At 37.9% G+C, this 18727-nt stretch overlaps 2 protein-coding genes across 2 annotated transcripts; one reads left to right on the top strand and one right to left on the bottom strand.

The window, feature by feature from the left end:
• Positions 1–4010: 4010 nt before the first annotated feature.
• LOC126583250 (CSC1-like protein HYP1) lies at positions 4011–10324 on the bottom strand. The gene is made up of 10 exons (XM_050247579.1): positions 9604–10324; positions 9258–9416; positions 8473–8536; positions 8157–8366; positions 7280–7468; positions 6587–6885; positions 6230–6506; positions 5553–5828; positions 4736–4969; positions 4011–4483 (listed from the first exon to the last, which is right to left on the bottom strand). The coding sequence occupies exons 1-10, from the start codon at positions 9885–9887 to the stop codon at positions 4325–4327; spliced, it is 2151 nt and encodes a 716-aa protein (XP_050103536.1). The 5' UTR covers positions 9888–10324; the 3' UTR covers positions 4011–4324.
• A 3820-nt stretch (positions 10325–14144) lies between these two features.
• LOC126634222 (probable disease resistance protein At5g63020) lies at positions 14145–17085 on the top strand. Its single transcript, XM_050304718.1, has one exon. It carries the CDS (start codon positions 14227–14229, stop codon positions 17032–17034), a length of 2808 nt encoding a protein of 935 aa, XP_050160675.1. The 5' UTR covers positions 14145–14226; the 3' UTR covers positions 17035–17085.
• The last annotated feature ends 1642 nt before the right edge of the window (positions 17086–18727 follow it).

The following is an 18727-nucleotide window of genomic DNA, read 5'->3' as shown; positions in this document are numbered from 1 at the left end:
AAATGAAACTTTCATCCTTTTCGAGAACAAGAAGAGTATTGTCATTTTAAAAGTACATATCACAAAATTAATTATATGAAATTGTGATCTTGAATTGGTCGTATCTCCTTGTACATGTATTTTATATGGTTTTAATAAACTATATTTTATAAAATTAGCGAGTTGCGTTTTAGCACCAAGGAGAAATGAACACAGAAGTAGAGAAAGGTACTAATTGTACTCTTCTATTAAATATCTGATGAAAACAGTTACAACTTACAAGTGCATCAGCAAAGCAATTAATCAAATGATGCCCAAGATGAACAACAAATGGAGCCTAATTAGCCAACATAGGCTTGCTTAGTGAGCTAATTATAATTAGGGGCAGAATATCCATCATCACTACAGGATAATTATATTTATTACACCAGATTAGAGAAAATTACCACCAAAACAGCCTATAGAATTACATTTAAACTTATATATACTAATAAGATTATCTAAAAAAAGGGTTACTAGCTTGATTGAAAACAAATTTTTCTGCACCTAAAATTGTTTATCAAGTTTTCATTTTGAGTTTTCCTTTTCACAGTTTCGCTTTTATGAAAACAATAATACTACCCTTTACCACAATAGTATAAAGGAGTTGAGCCCTTGCATGACGGCATAAATTTGAATTCTGTCGATGACTAATCTGACATCTAATCTAATAAAATCTATCGCTGACAAAAAATAAATAATAATAATTCTACGACTAATAACGTAAGTGAAACAATATCATTTTCATGAAATACCAACACTAAAGTTCTAAGTAGTAGTTTGGCGATAGTTCCAATTTCCTCCTCCTATCCCCAATAAAAAAGTTTTAAAAGACGTTAGGTGCTAGTCGAGCGACGGGCTAGGGCCTAACGTCTAGGCGTCTAGGCGGACGCCTATTTATACTTAATATATATATATATATATATATATATATATAATTTCATCATAAATTACCAAATAGAATGACATATATATTATGAGTTATTGGAACATAATGAAAACATGGGAAACAAACATATAATGTGTGTTCATTAAGTATTCAACAAGTTTCTTACAATTTATTGAAAAAAAATAAAACGCAAAATGAAAGTTATCTATTTTCTGTCTAAGTGAGTTGCAACCTAGGCGAGTGCCTAGGCGGGTCTTGGTGGGCTAGGCGGGTGCCTAGGCTGTCTAAGCGCCATTTCTTAATTTTCAAACGCCTAGGCATTAATCAGGGTAGTGACTAGCCGCCTAACGCCTAGACGGGGCTTAGGAGGCGCTAGGTGGAGATTTTTAGAACAGTGATAAAAACTAAGGGCTCGTTTGTAAGTGCTTTTAAAATGACTAAAAGCAGTTTTAGAGAAAATGTTTTTGGGTTTCAAAAGCACTTGAAGTGCTTTTTGTAAGAAACACCAGTTATGTACTTCTTTCATAAAGTACTTTAAGTTTTTTTTTTTAGGATTTACTTGCATTTTTACTAAGAATTAGTGCCAAACATATTTTCACCAAAAACGCTTTCAACTATAAAAGCACTTCCAAACGAGTTCCAATACAACGGGTCTAAATATCTCCGAATGGTAAAGCCACTAGCTTTCTTTTGACAGGACAAAAATTAAGGGAGTGAGGATCCTCGCCGGATCCTCTTTGTGAGGATCTCGGGGATCCTCAAATCATACTCGTTCATCGTATATCGTGCAGTAAGAAATTATTGTAAATTTATTTAAAATTGAATATAAACAGTATCTGACGAAAAATGACCACATAATGTACGATGAACAGATGTGATTGAAGGATTATCGGGATCCTCATAAAGAGAATCCGGCGAAGATCCTGGGTGAATTAAGGGGCAAACATTCTTTTTTCACCTTGGATGTGACTTGTGGTATGTCACTTTCGTGTCCATATAAGGTCAAAATTCACATTGCTTTGGGTAAATAGCCATACAATAAATTAACGTAATACACTTTATATTCATTAAAAAAGTTTAAGACGATCGATATTTACAAAGCCACCCCTACAATGAAGCATGTCCAGCCCACTCTAACACATATTTAATTACATGATAACTAATATTTATTATTTTTTAGTGTCATCTTATTATATAATCATATTGTTTTAATTTTCTATTCATTATCTAAAATGTGGTTTACGTCACACATCATGCTTACAAAATGACATTGTTGGACTTTTCCCAACTAGTATCTAAATTAAACAAAGTGAATAATAGTTTTAAACTTAGAACTCTGAGATCTGTGTCTAATAAAATGAAAAAAAAAATACTATCAAATAGAAAATTTATGTACTTTTGACAAAAATCGTGAGCTAATTCTCAAATTTTTATTCAGTTTTGTAAAGCTCTGCAAATGCTATTAGGAAATTATTTTTCGTAGCATTTTTCCGCACCATAAGCTTCTCAAACGTGGTGTAGGACATTTAAGAGATGTTATGTGTGTCAGATAACCGTTCACAATCCTATGTTCGAATTTTTTGAAAGAAATTATTTGTAAATTCTATCTACAATTATGAAAATATCTAGATTAATAAGTTATCAACTTTGTTGGGTTGGTTAGTATTAAACAGTTAGTAACTTTGTTGGATTAGCGGATGATATGACCTCATAAAAAGCACAGGTTAGCAAGAACACACCAGTGAAGAAGATTTGGGACAAAAAATAAAGAACAAAAAACACAAAGAAAAAACAAAAAAGGGGGTAACAAAGATCAAATGGGGTAGCAAATCGAAGGTACTGTACGGCGGACATAGACAAAGGAAGAAACGAACGAGTCCGAGAGAGCCGAATCTTTCGACTGTTCACACTTTGAAGTTAACCATGAAAACATTAAAAATTAAAAACTAAATAAATTACCTTCAACCTTAAAACTTTGGATACACGACATGTCATGAGTTAGATTTTTACCGTTGATGAATCGCATGATGGTGATTAAAAAAGGCTAAAATACCTTTGTGAGTCTTCTCGGCTTCCTGAAGGTGAACTATCGTGACAAAGGCACCAACTGGTCCATTATTGAGAGGAAAAAAAACCTTGGATACAAATTTATGATAAAAGTAAATCGGTAGGGATACAATAATTTGTATATATACCTTGGTTAATGCATCTATCACGTCTGTTTAACGTTCATTTAATTATGTTTTTACTGCAATTGACGCTTTGCCGCAATGACGAAAAACAATCATACTACACACCATGATATGAGTTCCACAACCACTGATTTTTCTTTCTGCTAATAACCAATTATGTAACCCGTCATTGCTATCGCTATCTAAAATAAATTGTGCCCATCAACTTCTATTTATTTAATTAAGAATTACAACTACCTCTACTTTTGCACGATTTACGTCACTTTTCTTTTATTTTTCCCCCCTCTTGCGAACAAGAGAAACGTAGATTGGACTGCATGTCATGTGTTCATCATCCTGATTAATTTTAAATTAGAAAGAAGATAATATTATTTAAAGTTAGCATAATTGCGTAAAGTGAAACCTAACTGTTGATCATCCTTGTTGCTCCACGTGGAGGCCAGATAGCATGCCAAATGTCAGCATCTTAAGCTTCCATTTTTATAAATGTTGCTGTTTCTGGCAAAGACCAGAAAATTAAGAAGGAAAAAATATGAGTGCGCGACATAATCACATAAATTATAGGTAAGGTTGACAAATGTCATGTTTGCTCACGAAAAAAAATATATACATATATATATAAAAACTAAAAGTCTTACACTTTTAATCTGGAAAAATGGAACCGTTCCGACGTCCAAGAACGTTGTAGAAGTTGTGTTTTGAGTTGACAAATGGAACTTCAGAACCACCCACAATTTAGGGTTGGCAGCCAAAAGTCAGTTAAGTTAGTTGTGAACAAAGTATACTTCACAACTGTTAACGGTATATCAAGTCAATCACATACTATCGTGTGGTATTTTAAGTTCAAGGATAAAAATATCCTTTGACACAACAATGTTTGCATGAAAATACACGTTTTTAAGCCACGGACATCAATAAAAACATAAATGATATTATCAATATTACAATGATAGTTAATGAGACAGTAATGAATTTAATCATTGAATACGTTACAACTCAATTGCACTCCTCAACATTAAGCGCTCGTTTGCGATGACCAAAATCACTTACAGAGAAACACATGAGAAGTGCTTCTTGAAAAAAACACATGGCTAAGCAAGCCTAACTTAAAGGTCACGTATTTTACACACGGCTAACACGCGGCACAAGCTGTTTCGTTCTTTCTTTTATATTTTTGTACAGACAGGTAAATTCGTTTTTATGTAAGAAGACAAACTGCTTACTTTCAGACTCCAGCTTGAAGAAGGGGAGTGCTGTGTCCATCAGTGCTTCGCGGATGCAGCATTGGCATCAGAGCTGGATCCCTGTAAGCAGTGCTTAACTTTTCATAAAATGTAGAGATTCTACGATCGTTCTCGTCTTCTCTATCTTTCTTTATCAAACACTGCATCAAAACGCGGTAATGAGGTTCTTATATACATGCCAAATCGTCGGCTGAGATATATATTCCTTTAGTTTTTTAATACAATGAACCAAATTAAGAAGATTATAACCAATTCGACATCACTGTCAGATATCCATGGTCTGATGAGATAGGGTATATGCAGGATAAGAACCAGATTTGGAACATTGACTAACTATAATTCCGTTACAACTGAAATGAACGATAAAGTTGACAGCATCAGTGCAGACATACCTCAGCCGGATAGGCTTTGAATATTGGAAGGAATCGTTTGCGGCAGTACTCATTGAAAAGAAGCGTGAGAATCGGAAGAGGAATGGTCAGACTGGAAGCTAAGGGAACCTTTTTGAGCCCAAACATTCCAATTGCAATGATGTGCATCAGCACCAAGGCAAAAATTGTTGAATTGTGCACTGTTGGCCAAAATTTTCCTTCGGTTTCATACTTAGGTGCATATACATTCAGAAACTGTTCAAAATTGTCAATATATGTCATCAGAATATAAATAACCAAAACTTGTTAGATACAACGAAAAGTACAATAAAACTTTGATCAACGACCAAATACAAACTTAGATGGTACAAAATACAAAGTAACGTCGAAGTGTCAGCCTACTTTTTGATTAATAAGTTAGCAACTCAACTGAATAGGATCCTATATGAGCTTCTAGATCACTAAAATGAACACAAAATTCAAGATGTAACAACAAAGCGAAAAATTGATCATGCAGAAAGCTTCCTTGTCTGAGGTTTGGAGGTGCAAGAGGAGATTGGGGTTGTACCGATTTTTTAATTTTATTTTTCATCACCCTGGCACCAATATTTAGTCATGACACAACCTACATTTTGGAGGTTCTGTCTGATCCATTTGAAACGCTAATAGGTACTAAAAAGAACCCAATACATTGCATTTGGACTTTTCAAAACATGAAGTTGTGTTGTGTCCTTAATACCTACTTCCCACCCATGTCCATCTTCTTTCTAAATTAAATTATAATTGGTTTGTTATAGTTAGAGAATAATTTTTCACAAAGAGAGATCATCCAACTAACCTGGTTACGGAAGATTATGTATCCCAGACAACAGTAAACCAAGAGGAACGGGAGGATTAGTGGAGCTAGGAAGAAGTATGTTATTCCGAGGAGTTCAAAAAAGAGAACTCGAGGAATTTCACTATGGTATGGAATTGAAGGAACCTCAAATTCATCATCTTTTCCTGAAAATGGTCTTTTTATGATACTCCAAATCAGGGGACTCACGCGGAAGAGTTCTGAGGCTAGAAGACTGGTCCATCCAGATGTCACAACATATGCAATGAAGAATGATGCCTGCATCCAATATAAGAATCTATATAACAACCTTCATCATGAAATTTGTGATGCAAACAATTGGTTTCAAAAGTTAAAGATATAGCATTTCAGCGGAATCTCAAGTTTACCAGACAAATATAGTAATATAAGACCATAGAAGGACCACGGGGTTTTGGTTGATAACAAATTTTATTTACATTATCACCAATATTATAAATTGATGACGATTGAGGATAAGTTTTTCAAAAGTTATGTATCAGGAAAAAAATGACCAGGAAGCAAAATTCAAACTTCACAACTTTGTGCGAACCCTTTAAACAGTTACACAACGTCATGAAATTGCAAAAAGCAACTAAAAATTAGTATGATTATTCTAGCGAGAGGAGAGATACATGCTAACGTGACATATGTATTTTTACCTGTGCTGGAACAGCATCAGCAAGTATCCCTGGAATCTTTTTGGGCTCCAGAAAGATATTGAACCGATAGAGAACTGTTCCTGAAAGTGTATTTGCCAAGAATATATTCCATATTGTGAACCACAACATCTTGCTGCATGCACTTTTTTGTATCTGACTGAAAGAGATGTATCCTTCCATGGAAGACAACATTATCATGACGGGTGGCACAAAAGAAAGGAACAATTGGAGAATAAGACTTGGAAGATATCCTGTTATGACTTCACTGACAACTGTTCTGAAAGTCAAGAAAATCGTACGATTCAGCAGATCGTAAATAAAACAGTAAATTAGTAAAAGTGATAAATTCTCACTTACAGGTCCAGTACGCTTTTCAGAAACGGAAACCAGGTTTCCAACTGCTCAAGATGAGTAAGGCCTTGCACAATTACAACTGGAATGAGGAACAGAATTGTAAGAGCAGTATATGCAACCACTACCACCAGCTTGGAGATCCATCTTTTTATAAAAGATGCAGAAAAGAAGGGCCAGTGAACATCCTGGGGCTCCGGGGCCATCTCGGTAACCCATTCTGTGGGATTTGCTCCTTGTTGAATGTGTAAAGCTACTGCAGCACCAAGCCGAGACTTGAACGACACAAAAGCAGCTGCAACTTCCTATAATTAATATTTTGGGCATTTGCATCAAATTTCATGTTATTATAAATCAAACAATTTCAGAAAAATCTATTGGAACCCTGATCTTCTTTCCTCTAAATTTCCGATATGTCTTTTACAAGTCAACATGTAGCTATGCATGTTTATTCATGCAATTCGTAAAGTTGCCATAACAAAAATAATAAGAGGAACAGTGTGTGTTACTCATTTCTATTATTTTTCCTGAATACTTTTGTTTCACCTCTACAACAACAACAACAACAACAACAAAGCCTTATCCTGCTAAGCGGGGTTGGCTGTTTGCTAAACGAAGTCTTATGCAGAGGAGGACTTCTTTAATACCATTAGCAATCAATTACTATCACTCCTTTGAAATAAATAATAGCATGAATACCTTTCCTGCCACTGACGATTGCTCCATTCTCACATTATCTTCTAAATCATCCAATTTCTTTCCATAGTGATCTAAAACATCAACTTTGCGTCCAGATAGCCCCCAAGAGCCATCACGCCTTAATCTTTGCTGAGTATTAGTTTCTGATCTCAGACGCACGAGCTTTCGGTATAGCTTCCCCGCATCACTCTACAAGGAAAAGAAAATGAATTGTTCTCATATCTCATTGATAGAGAAATGTTAATTGTTACAATTTTGTTCAAATGCTCTCGGGTTTGATGTTTTAGAAACCAAAAAAATATAAGGAAAACTAATGAAAAGGGCTTCAAAACTTTGAGTTTTAACGATAAGGACAAAATAAAGGGTAAAGTGAATAGTACTAGGATTGACTTTTTAGTGTAAAAATGTGGTTTTTCGTTAAAGTGAACAGTACCGGGAGCTTTTCGTTAAAGAGGTACGACTGATAGCCAGGTAGTGTGGGATGAAGCAAGTAGAAAGGGACTCTGAAGTGTGACGTGTAATAACCTAAATAGGATACACATAGTAATTACAGAAGCACCAAGCGGGGCCTTGGAATACAACCAAAAAATTAACTCGTTGGGGCTTAGTCTGATACTCATCGAAAACTAATTAATTAATTAAAGGTTGTGAAAGCTTAGCCTCGTAAAAATTAAAAAGTCAATCCAATGAAGATGATGGAGCTCGAGAACAAATTAATTCATAAAGCTTTTGTTTTTCAGCAAAGAATAATGAGGTACTGAGGGTGCATAAACAGATATGATGTGTTTGATTATCTGCACACATTTCCAGGACCATACAATAAAAAATGCATTTGAGCATAAGCACATATCAGGATTATACATGACAGAATGCTTACAGTGAGACGTTGGAGTTTGTTAGTTCGACGAACCACTGAATGTGAAAGATACGTAGAAGGATAATACTCCGTAAAAAAATTCTCAACAGTTTCACTACAGCTGCTCCCAGATGAGACTGGAACAGCACGAACTAATACTGTAAACTGATGAGGCTGAGGTTTGGATGAATAGAAGTGAGCAATTCTTTTCGATGAGATAAAGCTATACTCCTGCAGTTATAGTCATCAAGTTGAAATCACAATTGACTCTTTCTTTTCGACGAAACAGAAAATTGTGATGGAATAAGCCATGAAAGAGAAACAAAAACCGACTTACATAATAAAGAAGATAGCAGACGACTCCAGTGAAAATGTATGCTGCACAAAAGTGAACCCATAACCTTGGGGAAACCGAATCAGATAATCAGGGTACCTTCAGGATAATTTTACTATGCCTGCTATATAAATAATAAAATGTACTTGAAAAAGATCTAGCAACAACAAAGAAGTCCACATAGACGTACATGATGAAGTTATTTTGAACAGCAAGTGAGAAAGTTATTCAACCAACATAAGTCTAAATCTGGGTATGAGCTTGAACAACTTCACTCTCACCTCCTAGTCTATGAATGTACAAGCACAAAAAGTAAGAGAAAACTCCAATACAATTGCCGATCTCTGGCACAATATATCCAAAGTAAGCTTATATTTAAAAATTCTCCCAGAGAAATTAGAAGACACACCAGAGACCTATATCCAAATGTCAACCCATGTGCAAAAAACTGCTATCCCGCCTTTCGTTGGCTTTAAATGTGCAAGCATATAGGAAAGCATACAACTTGGATACAACGATTGCCAAGGGAAATCCGGTATATCCTAGGTTTTTCACTTTGAGCAACGCACTAACTTAAAATGCCATAAACTCAACAGAATTGGAAGCCAACGAAGACGAAAAATTACTGCATTTGGGGAACAATGTGTCGAAATATGAACCATAAACAGAGTTTAGCTAATGCAACAATTAACCAAAACAGTAATAACAGACATTGTTCAAATACTGCAATTTTATGTCAAGTAAAAAACTTTGGTCATCAAAATTCCCACAGTGAAGTAAGTAATTACCATTTCGAGCCAACATTCACATTCGAAATGCTGAAGGAGTCCAAAGACTTGCTGGGCAAATTCGAAATATCAAAATCCCTATTCAGCTGGTTCCCCAGATAATTTATCGGAAGCAGAACCAGAATCCCAACAATCCCAGCAAACCCAAACACTCTCAAACTGCATCAAAACAAAGAAATAAAGCCCAATTCAAAATACTCACCCAAAATTAATCTCAACACACCCAGCAAACCGAAATACTCTCAAACTCCATCAAAATTAACAAAACCAAACTCAAATACGCACCCAAAAATACTCTCAACACACCCAGGAAGCAGCACATCACCATTTTCCTACCCCCACTAACCTGAAGATAAAAATGCGCATGAAGACGACAGCATCCAAGCTGGTGACTGACAGAAGCTCGTCCTCAGAGGGCTGCCACGCCCTCCGCACCCAACCCGCCGTCGGCAGTAGCCGCTCGAAATTGAACTTGTTGTTCTCCTCCAACTCCTCCTTGGCCGCCACCGAGCGCGGCGAATAGACATTGAGGTAGCTGGGTTGCTTCCTGAGTATTGAATACAGAGTGAAGAACAAGAGACAGAGGGCGAGATTGATTCCCACCGACGTTAAAAGCGCCGAAACGATCATTTCTTCGGAGCAAATGGATCGAATTCAAATGGGCACAGTTCAATTTTCGAACTTTGATGCAGTTGATTTGGAAAGTGATGAACTTCGAGCAGGAAGCAACCGACTTTTTGGAACTTTGAGCAAAGTTGAGGGGAGAGGGGAGGGGTAGGATGGAGATTTGCTCCTGAGAGTTACTGTGCAACGGAAGGTATCCGACTTTGTTTTTCGAAATTGACGATTGTACCCCTGTGTCCGCGTTGGCTCCCGCCATGTACCCTTGGGACTCATTTCTGTTCAACAGAATGAAACGCTCCTTCGATTGCGTTTCGACAGCGGCCGGCGCCGCCTCGTCATTGCCGCCGTCCAATAGACCAGTGTTCTTAAACAAAGCTGAACGCGAGCAGTCAGCCCTCCAACTCCGCCGAGAGGAAGCGGAACAAAACCAAGGAGATTGCGCGCCCTCAGCTAACAGTAACAAATATGGGACCTTTTGATGCCGGGGTTGAATTCGACTCGAAACTCACCATATTCAATCAATGTATGTAGCGCATATTATGTTACGCGGGAGAAAATTCAACACTGCACGCATAAATTGGGCGTACTGGTCATGCTGGAAAGACCGGTGTGGCGACAATGTTCTTGACTTTGCATGACAAGAATGTGTTTTATGAACTCAAGCAAAAAGCAGCCAAGAAGGGAACTGATTGAGAGTAGTAGTTATGTTCCTCCTGAATTGGCAAAACATGCGTGAGGATAGCTTCAAAATTCAAGGCGGTACAGTTTTGATCGACCTCCTAGATCCTAAGCATAACATAACTATTTAAGTTGTGTGATTGTGAGCAAAAGGAGATGCCAAGTGAGATGCATGGTAGTGTTTTAGGCAGGGGTGTTTGCACTCAAAATATACCAATTTTTACTTATTTGGGCATTTTGGGTAAAATATGGTATTTGGAGGATTAATATGCAAGAAAGCTAACTTGGAAAGATATTTGGCTGCAAGTGAATGGGTTTGGCACTATAATATTGTTTTTCCCATTTGTTTGGATGGTGGAGGTTTGTCAAGCCTTTGTTTAATCAAGATACATGCATGTATTGCAAGTAGATGGGAGAGCCTTCAAATAAGGAACAAATGAAAGAAGTCAACTTGCTTCTTTTAATTGTTAGTTTATTACAAGTGGGAAAACATGTGCTAAAAACATGTGGTGGAGATGCAAATTCCCCTTTTAATATTGTTTCTACATGCAAGTTGGCAAATGCAATGCAAGCTACCCAAGCAATGAAATGCAAGCTGCCCAAGCTTCTTTCGGGCAAGTACAAAAACCTCAGTAGGGGGCTTCCTCCAGATCTCTATAAAAAGGAGTAGATGCACAAGGATTATGGACACTCAAACAAACAAACAAAAACACAAACTCTGCTCAAACCAGATTTGCCAAAAGCCTTCTTTTATCTAGTTTATTAGCTCTACTGCTCACTTGCGGTATCGATCTCATTTGTAGCTTTTATGTGCTCATTTCCAGTCATATAAATTACAAGCAATCTGCAATATTAGTCACTTTCCTCTGTCATTTATATTTCCAAGCAACCTTGTCATTTACATATTGTTCTATCTCTCCATATAAGTAAAGTCCTTATTTTTAAGGCAAACAAAGAACCTTAATTTGAGCAACTCCCACTCAAATGGCACAATCTCTTGATTTGAAGTCAAAAGGCGCAACCTCAATCATTCAAATCTCGTCTACTAGCGACATTTAGTAGTGGCACGCCCGCACCCCATTAATCTCGTATGTGAGCAAATCCCTGGCTTGCCTGCAAGGCACCATGGTGGATTTAAGAAGCGAACATATTTTGGCACGCCCGGTGGGATCCTTATATGAAGATAGATCATGAACAATCCTTATGTTCATGATTTTTTTGCTTTTTCGGAGGATAGCAGTGTTGAAGAGCGCCCAAGCTATGACTATCACATAGAGCCAACCTATGAGTTGCCAACTTATGGGTACATGGCTGAAGAGTACTCAAGTCCCATGGAATATGATTGTCGGCCAACTAATGGCCATCAAATAAATAATAATATTGCAGATTGGCCAACTTATGGCTATGATGAAGGTTATTATTCTTTTGAAGACAATCGCATTCATGAATACTATGATAGGCCAACAAATGACTTTGAGTATCAAAATGCTTCCAATGAGTACATAGAGCCAATTTATGAGATGCCAACTCATGATCATCCGGATGAAGAGCTCTACAAAGAGGATGTGGGCAAATTAGAGAAGGTGTCCAAACTCCATGTGGCAAGCATCGAGTATGGTGAAGAGGTCACTAAGTGTTTTAAAAGGGTGGAGGAAAGCTATACAACTTTTCGAAAAACTTTGAAAAAGTTGATAGATCAAGTGTGTCAAATCCCTTCTACAAAGCACGCTCATCCTACTAAAATCAAGGAAGAACAAATCATACACGTTGATGAAGGCCAAACAATGGCCCCACCCAATGAAAAATCCATGAAAATGGATATGGTTGTAGGAGACCAAGCTAAGATGGAGATGATAGCTAGTATAGGCCAAACACCAACGCTCGGGGGGCACGAGCCCACACCTCATGTGGAGCCCGAAGAAGAAGAAAATAGCTCTTACACTCTTCCCCGCCAACACGAGCATGTTGTCCACATTGAGATCTCAAGGAGGACAAAGCTTGGGATCAAACATGAATGGCCACCTCCTATGGTTCCCAAGCTACATAGCATGGCCAATTTAAATGATGGGTTTGATCTCTCTACACTCAATTTTAAAAAGAGAAACAGATTTAAGTGTTAAGAGAAAAATAACATATGGGCAATGAAAGAGTTTCATCCAATATGCCCGAATAAGGCTCGTTTTTGTTTCTCCCTCTTTCCTTTTCCAATTTATTTCTCTCATTCCCTTCATTTTCTAAAAAGCTCCAATTTATTTCTCCTTCTCTCCTTCTCTTGATTTGAAGTCAAAAGGCGCAATCTCAATCATTCAAATCCCGTTTACTAGCGGCATCTAGTAGTGGCACGCTGCACCCCATTAATCACGTATGTGAGCAAATCCCTGGCTTGCCCGCAAGGCACCATGATGGATTTAGGGAGCGAACAAGGGGCAGGATAAGGAATTTAAAATTGTAAGTCATAGGTAGCTCTCACCTTGAGGATGTTTAAGAAGGAGAAATTTTTAGTGTGACGGTCATACATATTATAACATGAGTGAATTGATAGTACTATGACCATCACACCAAAACATTACTCAAAAGGAAAGCAGACTGGGATACGGGCAGGTGGGTTCAGTGCCCCTTGTTTAGAGGAAGGCGTCTGCAACTTTCATTGTTGTGGACATGAATCAAGCATTAGATTAGGGTGCGCAATTTCCTGGTGGAACAAAACCAAGGAGACTGCGCATCACTTAACATGTTATAGTTAGGTGGTCCTTTAGTTAAAGTCTAGAGACGACTTGCGACCAGCATTTGCAACCTCTAAACTGAAGTCTTTGCAAAGACTTTAGATGAGGCCTTGTCCGGTTACTCCCACTGTTGTGCAGAAGCGTTAAATATGAAACCAATACACTACAACGACAAAATATGATAAGACAAATAATTTAAATGACACAAGAATTTATACTGGTTCGGCGTAAGCCTACGTCCAGTTCCGAATAGAGTTCAACACTCAAGGAAATTCCACTAATATCAAAAGGAGATTACAAATAGAGTTCAACACTCAAACCCAAATCTCACATACACCCAATAGCTCTCACTCATACAAAGAACAAATGGAGAAGAAGAAACACATACCAAATCCTTCTCTCCCAAAAGCCACAAAATGTAGCACAATATCTTTGAATGAATGATTGCACAAATGGAGAACAGTAAAACAACAGCACTCAATTTTCTTCTCTATCGGCTGTTCTTCTCTGTCGGCTGCTCTCTGTTTTCTCTCTGTCTGCTGCCGCTGCGTTTCTGCTCCTTCATTGACCAAAAGGCATGAATTGCCTTATATAAGGCTGGTGCCTTTTAATCAAACCCTAGCTGCCATGTGGCTTTCAAATGGGTAACAAAAGGCCAAACCTATTTGGGCTTGAGACAAAAAACTAAAGGCCCAAGAAGTATTGAGCCACAAAATCCAACACCTACCAGTCGCCGCCACCACCTCCTGCTGGCTTCATCTATTAGTCCACTTGTACACTAAATTCCCGTAGCGTAGCCTTCGGGTGGTCCACCCACCTTCAATCCTACTCCACATATCTCTCGAGACTCTTACCCACCTTCAATCCTTTCTTAGCTACATTCTTCTCAGCAAAAGCTTAGAAATCACTTTTTCTTATTTTCTTTGAGTATTTCTCTGCAAGCAATGGGTAACATTGTCTCAATATCCCTGCCAAGCGATCCCATTTTTGATTCTTCCTGCTGGGGTTCCCTTATTCAACCACCAAAATACATAAGGAGGCTGAAAAAAAACCTCGAAGCTCTGGATCATTCTTTTGGAGAACTGACCGCTTTGAAGGCTGATGTATTGAGAAAGGTTGAGGTTGCAGAGCTGCAGAGATCCATGAAGCGATTGAACCAGGTACAACTGTGGATTGAAAAGGTGGAAAAGATTGAGAATGAAGTCGCAGAAGTTAAGCATGGTCGAGTTCAAGAAATTCAGAAATTGTGTTGCGGAGCTTACTGCTCAAAAAACTACTTGTCCAGCTACAAGTACGGAAAAAAAGTGTATAAAAAGCTGGCAGAAGTCGATGATTTAAAGAACAAGGGTATTTTTGCGGAGGTCGCAGAAGAAACCTTCCCGGCAACTTTAGTCCGTGAAAGACCTATGGAACCAGCTGTTGGCATGGAATTTGTGTTTTATAAGGTTTGGAGCCAGCTAGAAGATGAACAGGTGGGAATAATTGGATTGTACGGGATGGGAGGGGTGGGTAAGACTACCCTACTGACCCAAATCAATAACAAATTGCTCCATGCTGATTTTGATCTCGTGATATGGGTTGTGGTATCCAAGGACCACAATGTTGAAACTGTCCAAGATAAGATTGGTGACAAGATTGGGTTTTCCAGCAACTCGTGGAAACAAAAACAGCAGTCAGACAAAGCTGAACACATCTGCAGGCTATTGAGCAAGAAGAAGTTTGTGTTATTGTTCGATGATATATGGGAGCCTATTGAAATAACCAAATTAGGGGTTCCTATTCCTAACCCGCACAACAAGTCTAAAATAATCTTCACCACTCGCTCGGAGGATGTATGTGGTCAGATGGATGCTCATAAGAAGACTAAAGTGGAGTGTTTGGCGTGGGACAAAGCATGGAACTTGTTTCAGGAGAAGGTTGGGAGGGAAACACTTGGTATTCACCCAGATATTCAACGACTTGCTCAAACTGTTGCAAAAGAGTGTGGAGGTTTGCCACTCGCACTAATTACTGTTGGTCGGGCCATGGCTTGCAAGAAAACAACTCAAGAGTGGAACCATGCGATTCACATTCTGAAAAAATCCGCGCACGAGTTTTCAGGTATGGAGGATAAGGTGTTCCGTCTTTTAAAATTTAGTTATGATAATTTAGCCGATGAGAAGGTCAGATCTTGCTTCTTATATTGTGCTCTATATCCAGAAGATTTCTTCATATTTAAAGATGATTTAGTATATCTTTGGATGTGTGAGGCAATGTTGGACGAATATGGGAGTGTAGAGGAAGCAAAAAACAAGTGTTACGATATTATAGGAACTCTTGTTGCTGCATGTTTGTTGGAAGTTAACTTAGATATGGTAAAGATGCATGATATGATTCGTGACATGGCATTGTGGTTAGCTCGTGACTGTTCAAAAGAGAACGACAGTTTCCTTGTCCATACAAGTGCCCAAGCAGCGCCGGATGTCAAAAAATGGAAAATCGCAACAAGGGTGTCGTTGGTAGATAATCATATTGAAAGTATCGTTGAAACACCAAAATCTACCCAGTTGTTGACCTTATTGATTCAAGGAAGTTATATTAGCAGAAGTCCTCTCAATATGATTGTTGATGGCTTCTTCGATTACATGCATAAACTGCGAGTTTTGGATTTGTCTAGAAATGAGAAGCTAACCCAATTGCCATCTGGAGTTTCAAACCTGATTGCCTTACAGCATCTGAATTTGTCTAGGACTGGTATAAGAGAATTGTCGATCGAATTGAAGGCCTTAGTGAGGCTAAAATATTTGAACTTGGAGTATACAAATCAACTTAATTTTGTTCCACCAGAACTAATATCAAATTTTCACATGCTAAAAGTTCTGAAATTGTTCGGCTGTAGTTCTTCAGACAGAATTCTTTTTGGTGGTGAAAGAGCCCTGATAGAGGAAATCGAGGGTTTGAAACACCTTGAGGTATTTACTTTGTGCATACGAAGTAGCTATTGTTTCAAAAAATTGTTCAGCTACAACATAATAGTGACCAGCACTCAGTATCTACACCTCTCGGATGGCAAGAACTACTCAAGCGTTCTAGATATATCATCTCTGGCGGACATGAAACATCTTCGTGGCCTTCGTATTGATGAATATCCTAACCTGGAAGAATTGGAGATTTATTGGGCAGGACAAGATCCTAATGATCCTCGGAACGCAATGATGAGAAACCAAAGTCGCTTCTGTGGCCTTGAGTACGTAGATGTATGCCGGTGCCCAAATCTCAAGGACCTGACATGGCTCGTTTTCGCGTCCAATCTCAGAATCTTAGAAGTGCGTGACTGCTCTGGGATGGAGAAAATAATCGATTTGGAAATATTTGGTAGAATGGCAGGTGCGGTGGAAGAACAAAATGCTTTCGCAAAACTTACAGATCTGCATTTGGATTCACTACCGCGGCTAAGGAGCATATATGGCAATGCCTTACCATTTCTGCATCTCAACCAAATCTTGGTATATGAATGTCCGGCGTTGAAGAAGCTGCCACTCAACTCTACCAGTGCCGAACGATGTAATCTCATTATCAGGGGACAGAAAGAGTGGTGGAATGGCTTAGAATGGGAGGATGAAGTTTCTAGAAGTGTTTTTCTTCCCTACTTCATGTTAGAATTCGGAGAGGTTCTCAGAACAGATTTCAAAGAAACTGATTTGGGGGAATTTTCAGATCATCTATTATTCTTCTCCGCAAGGAGGAAATATATATTGTACAAAGACTTGTAAAACAAGAAAGATGATTAATATACTCCTAATCTAATTACAATAGAAGACAAATCATAATACTTTATGTACATAAGACTTATGTTAACATTGATTCTGAAGTTGGTGCATAAGTATCTTTGGTGCTCAACCTTCATATGCTGTGAAAACAAAAGTCGATGAATCATGAATGCGTTTTCTTTCTGTATTTTGAATTGATTGAAAATTTTGGAGAATCCAGTACTAGATCATTCATTTGTTTATTTCGTAAGAAAAATATGTCATTCACCTTTTGAATTTAAGTTGAATGTCACATTCTAAGTACCTAAACTATTCCAACAGTCTATTTCAGAATCAAACTTAGTCGAGCTTAAGAAATTAAGTCCGATAGAGTTTAAGAAATCAACTGATCAATAAAAAGAATCCAATCCCAGAAATAAACTCATAAACTAGCCAAAGTTGTGTTCAGTTACTTGTAAAAGAACATAATTATATACTATTAAAAGAATAAAGCAACGTTCCATCAATAAAAATCAAAGCTAGATAAATTTACTAGCTCAAACTTAGGAAAACACACATAAAAACAAAAATAAAAGAGAAACGACATACACTCACGGATGGTGCGCCAGACGATCTTAGTCGGGGTACGAAAAATGGATGGGACCATGAGAAGGCTGAGTGTTCATACGCTTCTTCAAGAACCTCATATACTTCATGTTCTGCCTCACCACACAACTGCTCGCAGCAAACCAGCGTCGCACTCTCCTCGCTCGGAAGCCCTTTGGCGATGGTGGACGCCGTGCGACCTAGCATGTGGTGGCGGGCGCGTCCATCACCACAGGCTTTGTGCCGACCTCTGTCCCAGACACCATAGCTACAACCTCTCTGTAAGTTTTTCAAAGCCTAACGTGAAAGTGAAGAATGGGCGTTAGGGTTTTGGGAAGGCTGTTTTTTGTAACCCTAAACGTGTATACGTTATGGCCTTTGTCTTTGTGGTTGGTCTTCAGTTCGCTGGCTGCGAGCGAATCTATTTGTACGATGGAATCCAATTGACTTTTTGCCATCTGCCGTGAGACCTTTAACCACCAATAAGTTCTTGCCAGGTCAATATATGGGCATTATTCAAGCTTACTCATTAGGTATTTAACGTGGCAAAGTTCCAACAGAAAAAAACATACGACACGAATACACACAAAAAATTAAGGATTTTGGTTGAGGTTTTATTTTCTTCCTTTGATGCAACCATATTTGTTATCTACGAGATTCAAACATTTAAAGGTTTTTCAAATATAAATGAAGACGAATATCATTATACCAAAAATACTTGTAATGATATATTTTTTTTTCTTTTTCTTATCGGAAGAAAAGTATGTAACAAATTGACACAATAACAGTATGATTTTTGAAGATCGAGTTGATGTTTACTCACAAAGTAAATTTTTAGCATGATAGTTTTTTTATTGAACACGTGATATTATCTACATTAAGGGAGATGGGGTGGTCGCTTACCCTCACAGTCGACTAGCAATAATGTGGTACAACTTTATCTTTGACGATAATCGAACCTAAGACCTCTCACTTACAAGCGAAAATTATAAGTGAAAAGGAATATCACTAGACCGTAGTACTAAGTGACATGATAGTTTAAACTATTTTTTCACATGATAATTTAGTTACATGACTTTTTAGAGGTATTTCCTTTAAACATAAGTTTATA

This window comes from Malus sylvestris, chromosome 9 (genome assembly GCF_916048215.2).
Source record: "Malus sylvestris chromosome 9, drMalSylv7.2, whole genome shotgun sequence".
Classification (NCBI taxonomy): Eukaryota; Viridiplantae; Streptophyta; class Magnoliopsida; order Rosales; family Rosaceae; genus Malus; species Malus sylvestris.
This window is presented reverse-complemented; position numbering and strand designations above follow the sequence as displayed.

What these genes read in the sequence shown, in the direction of transcription:
- LOC126583250 (XM_050247579.1), bottom strand. Translation starts at nt 9,887, where the DNA reads ATGATCGTTTCGGCGCTTTTAACGTCGGTGGGAATCAATCTCGCCCTC. An exon ending in ATGCGCATTTTTATCTTCAG is followed by an intron (nt 9,417 to 9,603) that starts GTTAGTGGGGGT and finishes GTTTTGATGCAG; the next exon opens with TTTGAGAGTGTTTGGGTTTG. An exon ending in ACAAACTCCAACGTCTCACT is followed by an intron (nt 7,469 to 8,156) that starts GTAAGCATTCTG and finishes TTTTCCTTGTAG; the next exon opens with AGTGATGCGGGGAAGCTATA.
- LOC126634222 (XM_050304718.1), top strand. Translation starts at nt 14,227, where the DNA reads ATGGGTAACATTGTCTCAATATCCCTGCCAAGCGATCCCATTTTTGAT.